The 9,271-nt window shown below is 37.6% G+C and overlaps 1 protein-coding gene across 1 annotated transcript; it reads right to left on the bottom strand.

Annotated features, from left to right (window-relative positions):
* slc35f6 (solute carrier family 35 member F6) lies at window positions 1-9,019 on the bottom strand. The gene is made up of 6 exons (XM_041976322.1): window positions 8,845-9,019; window positions 5,572-5,644; window positions 4,803-4,974; window positions 4,451-4,666; window positions 4,186-4,296; window positions 1-3,332 (listed from the first exon to the last, which is right to left on the bottom strand). The coding sequence occupies exons 1-6, from the start codon at window positions 8,919-8,921 to the stop codon at window positions 2,845-2,847; spliced, it is 1,137 nt and encodes a 378-aa protein (XP_041832256.1). The 5' UTR covers window positions 8,922-9,019; the 3' UTR covers window positions 1-2,844.
* Between the last annotated feature and the right edge of the window lie 252 nt (window positions 9,020-9,271).

Here is a 9,271-nt window from a genome sequence, read left to right as displayed (position 1 = left end):
TCTAAGAAAATGTGACCTTTAATTCACAGAAACACCAAAACAAACAAGAAACACATCAATTCCATCAATCTGCTTCCACTTGAGTGCTGATATAGAACTAGTACAGAATCAGCAATATTAATTTTCCATGTCAGAACTTGTGCAGTTTAATGTTGCTGAATACTATAACCTTTAAATTATATCCAACTCTGAATGAAAACTTGGATTTGGATTAAATTAATTTCAAGGAAATTCTCTCTTATCTAAGGGAATTGATTTTTAAAAAAAAGGCTAAACAAAAAAAGTACAGACAGTCTATTACATTTAAAACAAGTTAAAAATGTTATAATAAACTTTTTCTTAATTGTGATCATACACCTAATCAAAAAGAATGTATGTGAGTGTGTGTGTGGTCAGTTAACACATGTTCATTCATCTTGCTCCATTAAGTTGGATGTGGTTGCATGTACAGGTCTCTGGGGACCCCTGGTTTTAACTTTTGACCTCCATTAAAGCATAAAAAAGCTCTTTGGGGGGGATGTTGGTTTGACTCTTCAGTAAGCGCAGGTGTCAGCTGCTGGTAACATTAGACCTTTTTACTGACACTTTTATTCCATTTTCTTACATTTTCTACACACATGCATATGAGCCAGTGTGGCCTTTATAAACTAAAGGTAAACAGTCATATGTTATAGGTCTGTAAATAAAGCATATGAGAGTAGAAACACATTTTCTGAGGCCCAAAAATCACAGTTAAGGCTGCAACTCAGTCATTTTTTTCATGATTGTGCCTAAAACTTTTGCTCTACACATACAGATACACATACATTTATTTAACCAAGTGCATCATTTTAAAATATAAAAGATGTTCAAACATGAGTGAGGACACTGGTTGACATTTTTCTGTTTATTGTATTTCATTGTATAACATCTACTAGCTGGAGAGCAATTTCAAAATTCAACAAAAATGTAAGATAATGACAGTTCCCTTTTTCTCCACGTGTCTTCTAGAAAACATCGTGCATAACTAAACATAAGGGGGGAAGCAGGGTTTGTGATACAAAGAATAAATCTCTTGTGGAGATCTGAACTCTTTGTACAGGTTCTTGTGTAAAAAATGTGGAGACCTTCTTTAAAAAGTGAATTAAAAACAGGAAACAGCTTTACTTAGATTACAGATTTGATAACGTTATTCTAAAACATCTATGGTGCCGTCTTGAGGAAGTGAATCAAGTGCACATTTCCGTGATGACAAAATTTTGGCACAATCTGGAACATGTTAAAAAATCATATAAAAGGCTCTTACTGTGGACAAATATTCAAATTATTACTGGATATGATTTCACAATGTTTTTTTTTTAAATAACAAAAAAAATGCCTTAGGTATAAGGCATAACATATGCTTTAGTACTTAAGTAACAAAAAAAAAAACTATTGGATTGTTTTTGTTTTCTGCCCGTACACCTGTAAAAAAAAAGTTTAAAAACCTTAAAAACAAATGCTGTGGTTAAACACCTCCAACAGGCTGTTATTTCTTCCAGATGTTAAATTAATTTAAGAATCTGGGATAAAAACAACTCGTCTGTCTTGCAGAATTAGATGAGATAATTGACATCACTCAGCCCGATGGAACAAACATGTTTGTTTAGTTGAGAATAAAAACAGGAAACAGGGGCAAAGTGCTGGTCTACCATGTCAGATGACAAAAGGATCTGCCAACTGGCAACATATTCACATGTTTTAGCCACATTTTGACCATGAGTGCATGATGCTTTTAGTACTTTTCAGACTCTCGTCTGCATTTTTTACTGAGTCACGTGATTATTAGTGATCTCAACCTGCTGATAAATAGAATTTTATTCTCCTTGTTGCTATTTCAGGGCTGAAGGTACATCAGAGGAGAAGCTTTACACTGCAGCTCACAGACTAAGCAGTGAAGATGCAGAGGAAATAAGGAAGTGTCTCAGAAAAAGTAGTGATGATGCACTTTCCCACATGACTCTTAGGCTTTCTGGGTCCATGTGCACAAACAGAATGGGCATCTAGAAATGGGCAATTTCCAATTTATACTACACTTTAGTATATAATCACTAATTTATCTAAATATGGGCTGATACTTGGTCTAAAATATATCTTAGAGGTGTTTATAACAATGAGTCAAAGTCGCTCCACAAAACAAGCATCCGTGGTTTTTTGCTCCTTGTCTGGTTGTTTTTTCTGAGTAGAGATTTTTCCATACACGTGTGTAATCAGCAGACACATAGTCTTGATGAGGATGACAATTTTCACAGGCTTTAAAACCCAGTGGAAAATGTGACTCACTTTGTAGTTGAACGTGTATGAGTGAGAGCACACACTCGTACAATCGCCCCCACTAATTCAAGTTTGAAGGTTTTGTTTTATAAATTGGAACAAGTCCTGCTTTATAATTAAAAGTCAACAGATTCCATGACCAATGGCAGGAATTAAACAGGAGATAAACAACACAAAAGGATAAAATATCTCTCTTCTACCCTGATTAGTCTCTGAAATGAGAGTGTTGGGTGTCAGGACAGGATCCACTGTGTCACTACAATCAGTTTATGTTGTTAGCTAAGCGAATAGCCTTTAGCTTTGTGTTTGTTGTGCATACAGAATACAAGAGTGGTACAAATCACCTTATTTAATTCTGCAAGAAAATAAATAAGTGCACTTTTCCCCAAATTTTTAAACGTTTCTTTAAAAATGTTTTCACACACATTACAGCGCTGTGTGAGGTCAGTTAAAACCAGAGGCGTGAACAGAAAAATGTGTAAAATGCAACTGACGACTTTCCTGAAAGTTACAGTGTCTGTGTGATGCTGTCTGTGCTGAGTCCAACAAGTTTTATGTGTCTGCATCCGCCTGCCCCCTGCCGTTATTAAGCAATCTCTCTCTTTCTGCTGCGTTGCGCTCCTCTTCTCTGTTCACAAACGCAGCACAGAACGGTATCCTGGCCAGCAGAGGGAGGTGAAGTCCATTGTAGAGTCCTGTGCCCAGCAGCAGAACCAAGAAGCCCAGAACCTGCAGGCCGTGAAAACTCTCCCAACCCAGGGCTAGACTCACCACCCAGATAACCAGCGTACGCAGGCTGTCCAGCACCATGCGGGTGGTGGCGCTGATCTCTTTAGTGACGCTGATCCCGGCGAAGTTGAAGAAGGCAATGCTGACCGTGTTGCCCAGCAGAGCCAACAGAATGAGAGGCTTGTGTCCGATCTGACAGAAAGCATCTAGCGCATCCTCCAGGACATGCCGAGGGTTGTTGCTGAAGTTGCCAACATGGATGAAATACATAGGGATGAGCAGCAGAGACAGGACAATAAAACCAAAGAGTCCTGTCAAAACACAAACAAACAAAAAAAAAATTATTTTGACCAAAAACATGTATTTTGGCATATAAGACTTAAACTTTAGACCACAACCAAATATACAAGCTTCACTTCACCATCAGAGCAGAAGCATGTAAGAAGAACATCATGTCTGACCACTTTTTCTAAATAATAATCTATTTGGTGCATCTGCCATTTTAACATTGAGAAGTCTTCTAATTAAGTTGATCAGTTAAATAAGCAGATTTAAAACAACTCTGGTGCCACTATCATTCCTGTGTCTGTCAGAAATAGATTGAACTAAATTGATTTGTTCTGACTGCTTGCAGGAAACAAACTGGCTTTATCTCCTGATTAAGCTGCAAACAATTAGCAAACAACTGCTTGTTTACACATCCAGCACTTAGAGAACAGCATTATCATCATGCATTTTAAGTCTGGCTGCCTGAAGAAAGTGACCTTTCACTTCCTTTTAGCCATGTCTTGTCTGGCTCATTGGCTGCGAAATGTTTGACCACATTCACATGTTTGTTGCCACCTGCATCTATCTGCTCAGACCTAAGCAGGCTGTGCATATTAAGTTTTTAGAGTCTGGTGCAGCCAAAAAAAAAAAAAGATGGGGGACATGAAAATGAGGCAAGAAAATGAGGCGAGAGAAGCTAACATGTTCGGAACAGCGTCAAGCTTAATAACTTAACTATAAGAGGAATCTATCACATTAAACCTAAAGATTTTATATATATTACTAATATCAGCAAATTAAGAGTGAGTTGCTACTGCAAATGTGACTCACAAGGAAACAATTTTATCCTTGAATGAGTGTAAGCACATGCTGCATGTAGCTGCAGAACTGCTATACCTTCAGTTCCAACAGCCCGAAGAGGATGAACGTCGTGTTTGTAGACAAACTTTTCCTCCAGCACCATCTGAACTGAAACAATGATCTGAGCCATAATGATCAGAAGATCACCTGCAGAGAAGAACAACGGCACATTAAATAACGGTTAAGAAAAACAAATGTGCAGAATCTTTGGTGTGGTTTTAAGCAGCAAAGTGTGCTTTACTTTCCTTTTTTTTTCACATGTTATGGACTTTTCTTCCACAGAAAATAATAAATATCTCACCAGTGATGACATCACTGAGTTTATGTGAGTCATCTCTGTGCCCACTGACAAAGTCAGCGAGGCCCACTATCACCAGGCCAAGGATGGTGATGCTGATACCGAGCCACTGACTGGGCAACAGGCGACGCCCCAGAAACGCCACCGAAAGGAGACCGGTGAAGATGATGACTGCTCCGCGAAGCATCTGGAAGCTGGAGGCGCTCGTCATGTTGAGTGCTGGAAGATGAAAAGGTGATAGCTATACAACAGATTTATAACATTTAAACAGAAACTTTCCAGTCCATTAACACAGAAATCCGACTACTACTACACATTACTAACCAAATAAGAACTAAAGGTTGTGGCCACTTACCAACATACATGATGGAAGTGGCTGTCATGTCACACATGGCAGGAGGGAAGAAGAGGAGAGGGTTGAAGCTCTGGCCGATATTCATCGTTGGTTCTGGCCTTCGTCTGTCATGGCAAAGCAAGATGTAGAAGACTGCCAGACAACTGAACTCACCCAGAAACATCCCCACTGCCTGGACAGCAAGCATAGGACAGAGACACAGAGACAGTCAGTCAGAGAGAGAATTTAACCTCTTATTTAACTTTATTCTTTAGAGACCTAGTTGTAGGTTTAAGCCCCTTCTAATACATCATTTTACTTTTAGGAGGTTCCAACAAGTTGTTACACTTTTCTTATAAGTTATTCTTCAGTGTTATCTTTATAACATTTTCATTTTTCTGAAATAGAAAGAAAGAACACTGATGCCATTTTTATGCTGATTTATGGTGAATTTGACCCATGTTTTTTCTTCTGGTTGGAAAAGATGCAAACATGTGACAAAAGATGGCAAGACATTAGTTAACTATGTATTTTCCCCATACCTTCATCGATAACTAATAGGAAACCCATGAGATTATATATGTGCAAACTTCCTTGTCACCTCAAACTGATAAAAAAAAAAAAACTATCTTGGCTAATAAGTAAAAAATATTAAGGATTTTACCAGATTTTTAAATACTTATTTGGGGCACGTTTATATCAGAACGAAGACTGAGATAAACATTCACTTCGAACTTGCAACTATCTGTCCAAAGTGCTACAAAATGCTGACATTTCAGTTTGTAACTACCTGTACAAATGGATGTGAGAAGTCACGTTCAGGCCCATCATCGCAACCTTTCGCTTTAAATAAGTCAGCCCATCTGTCAGACAAAAACACATTATTACAACTTAAACAATCATGCGTGGTAGTGGTTACCATACAGCAAATTATATAAGAAATATAAGAAAATTAACCACTCATATCATGAATTTTCTTCACACTGTGTGTGTTAAATCAATCAGAATTTCTGCATCTCTTATTAAATGCTTTCCGTTTCTATCCCTGCACTGTTACATAAAAGCAGTAAGACATTGCAGAGCCAGACTGGAGGATTGTGACACTGATTCATTTGTGGGTTTAATGAGTCCTTATCTTTGCAAAAAACTTTTATAGTCAGAGGGAAGCATGACTGACATGTGAGGACTTTGTCTTTAAAGGTGATGACACAACACTTCCTTGAAATGCTTTAAATTTCTGGGCTCATCAATTTACAACATAAACCAGTGGTTTTGTAAGCTGATCCAAATCTGCCATGACCATCCCTCATTATTGTCAGTGTGATTTGGATTAAATATCCTTACACTGCACAAAGATACACGAAAGAAAACATACAAGCTGCACCAAAACTATAACCCTGATACAGTAGCTGTAAGTGATCTGCGCTACTGGGAGGGAGCACTGTGTCAGGGCAGGTATCAGGTGACCGCGGTGAAACTTTACCTGTTAGTTGCCGTTTTCCTGTTTGAGTAACATGACACAGCATGTTTTGTCTGAGACATTAGCGCTACACAAACTGTGATTCATGGCAGTATTTAATTTGTTCAGAAGACAAAACCCACAAAAGGACAGAGAAGTGTGAGTCAAGCAGGAGAAAGCTGACATCACAGAATCTTAGGGAAGTTAAAAATGCTGATTTTTCTGGTTCCACTAAAGTTACAAACCTCCTCCCACAGTGACAGCAAGACTTATACATAATCAAAATTAATTCAGACTGTAATTCACTGAAGCAAAACCGTCTTTATGCCATAGATGTATTTTAATTATAGACTGCAGGCAAAGCATAATAAAGTATTTAAAGAAACTAACTTCTATTTTGACTCATTAGTTTCTATACCGCTTCGCGGGGGACTGGAGCCTCTTCCGGCAGTTGGCAGAGAGGCAGGGTACACCCTGGAAAGGTTAACAGTCTATCGCAGGGCCAACACAGGAAAAGCAACAACCATTCACCCTCACTCCGAATTTTCAAGAGTGACCAATTAACCTAACATGCATGTTTTTAATATATTGACTAAAAGAAAAAAGAAAACAACAACATATATGCATGTCTTTTATTACTGAACTAAAGAGGTACTGTGGATGGTGTAGAGGACCATAATATTATAATAAACAGACTGCAGTGTTACACTGATTTGTTTTGGTCCCTTTGTCCCTTGTTTTCCATTTCATGCTAAATCTTGCTTTCATTTTATACGCTCCGCTTCTGTCACATCTACTGTAGACATTAACATCTCTTCTCTCTTCATTCTGTGACACATCGGACTGGAGGTTCAAAACATTTTACCAGTTTTATTATGAAGAAAATCACATTTTTGTACAGAATATAACACGTATAGTGAAACACGTCAACAGTTTGATAACATCATAAAAGTAAAAAGTTTCTTTACAAGCCTTGACCTGCACTTTGCTTATAGCAGATCAATAGGTTCAGACAAAATATCTAAGGTAAATGATTATCTGAGACAAACAGCACAGCGAATTACATAATTATGTACCATAATTATGAACTTCATCTTAGAGCTGTCGTTTATGCAGCTATTAATTCATCTCCATTCACTAGTTATACATATAATCACTGTTTTATTATTACTATTACAAAATATATATAAATAAATGGTCACGTCAGGATAAATTTTTCTTCCTTTTTATTTTATTTTTTTACTGTGAAATGTCAAGCACTTTAATAAAATACAAATTTTTGGTAGGCGCTGACTATTAACCATTAATGATCAGATCTATCTTTTATTTGTGTTTTTGTCTCTTTTTTTTTTCTAGGCCTGCTCACTTCCCGAAACTAAATCAGCTACCTGTCACCATTTCTACCACCACATACTCACCTGTCCAGCAGAAAGTCCCTTCAGCAACCTTTGTTATTCTGTCTCCATGCCTGATCCTGAATTCACCCAAATAGTCAAATAACTTTTGCAGACTATGAAAATAAGGTCATAATAATCAGATCATGTGGAAGAGCAGGTCAGACAATTTCCAGAACTAATTCTGCCAACATTTTTGCAGATTTCTTGTGTGAAAACAACATCTGATTGCTGTCACCACTATGCATCAAACAATTTCAACCCAGCAATTTAACACTGAAGACCTATGTGCCATAGGCAACCACATTATCTCCTCTTGTACTTTTAGAGTTTGTTTCCATTGCCACAGCTTCCAGGGAACTCCCAGATCTTTTGGTTTAGGACACATGGTGAAAGGCTCTTTGGAATATACACAACATTCATAATTAAAGGTAACTGAAAAAGGATTTGTGTTTTGATATCTTAAGTTTTGAAACTGTGATTTTTGGGTAACTCGTGCTCTAAAAATGTAAAGACTTAGATTTTCTCTGCTTAAGATTGCTGTTAATTTAATATATTTGAGTTAAGATTTAGCTTTTGGAATTGACAATGGCCTTGTGATGGGACCATTTTTATGATGCTGATTAAAAAAGAAAAGAAAAGCAAAAGCAAAATAAAAAGAATTCACAGCTCTGCGTGTGTTAAAAAACACATACACCTGTGAGTCATGGCCCTGCAGATCAGGTTTGTTTAACACTGATAACCCATGATAATGCGGTGCAAGTTCATTTGGTGAAACCTGATCTCGGATTAAGCTAGTACTTGCATCTAATCAGCTGTTGTTTGACAGCTTTGTCATGTCAATAACATCAAAATGTCTCTCCTCACCTAACTGTCTGTATCTCACACAATTAGCTTCCGATAAGCCAAGGAAATCCGGCTTATTACCAAATTTACAGCATGACATGTAAATTGTCTTGCAATGAATTAGCTAACGTCACCCGGCTAATATATAAAGTAGCTACAACTTCGTTAACGTTACATCGTAATATTTTCTAAGACGTCTACTGTATGTAAGGAATATGTAATAACACATAATTCACCTATGTACGTTCATTTAAAACTCAGTTAAAAGTCATGTTTGTTTCCAGTTCATTATTTATGTGACCTTTTTTTTAGCTGTAAACAATAAACACATGATACAGCAGAAAAAATAATTAAATTTACTCACTTGGCCGACAGCGTGTTGATGGAGCCAGTTGTAAGCATAAGCCCCGCGAGAAACAGCTGATACTTTGTCCATGCCATGCTTGACGACTGAAACAAACACGGAAACGACTACCACTGCCCTGCTCTCTTAACAAGGTACCCGGGTTGTTTATTCACGCGCTATTCACTCGGTCTTCTCCGTCTGTGAACGCCACGTGACAACTCACCGTCAGCTGACTGCTGCGCAAACTATGTGTTGCCTTCATGAACACTCGGAAAAAGAGAACATCAAAATCATAGCGTTACAGTTGGAGAAGCAATGGGAGATTAAATCCTTTCAGCATGATTTAAACTTTATGCAGACAGAATAAACTAACACCTGTGCATTATAGATTGTCTCACTTTCCTACAGAGTGATTTTAACTCTATTTATTGTGACTATAAGTATT

The sequence above is a fragment of the Melanotaenia boesemani genome, chromosome 22 (assembly GCF_017639745.1).
Source record: "Melanotaenia boesemani isolate fMelBoe1 chromosome 22, fMelBoe1.pri, whole genome shotgun sequence".
Taxonomy (NCBI): domain Eukaryota; kingdom Metazoa; phylum Chordata; class Actinopteri; order Atheriniformes; family Melanotaeniidae; genus Melanotaenia; species Melanotaenia boesemani.
The sequence above is the reverse complement of the archived record's forward strand: the minus strand, read 5'-3'. Positions and strand labels throughout refer to the sequence as shown.

What these genes read in the sequence shown, in the direction of transcription:
- slc35f6 (XM_041976322.1), bottom strand. Translation starts at nt 8,921, where the DNA reads ATGGCATGGACAAAGTATCAGCTGTTTCTCGCGGGGCTTATGCTTACA. An exon ending in TCTCACATCCATTTGTACAG is followed by an intron (nt 4,975 to 5,571) that starts GTAGTTACAAAC and finishes CTTGCTGTCCAG; the next exon opens with GCAGTGGGGATGTTTCTGGG. An exon ending in CACTTCCATCATGTATGTTG is followed by an intron (nt 4,667 to 4,802) that starts GTAAGTGGCCAC and finishes TTCATCTTCCAG; the next exon opens with CACTCAACATGACGAGCGCC.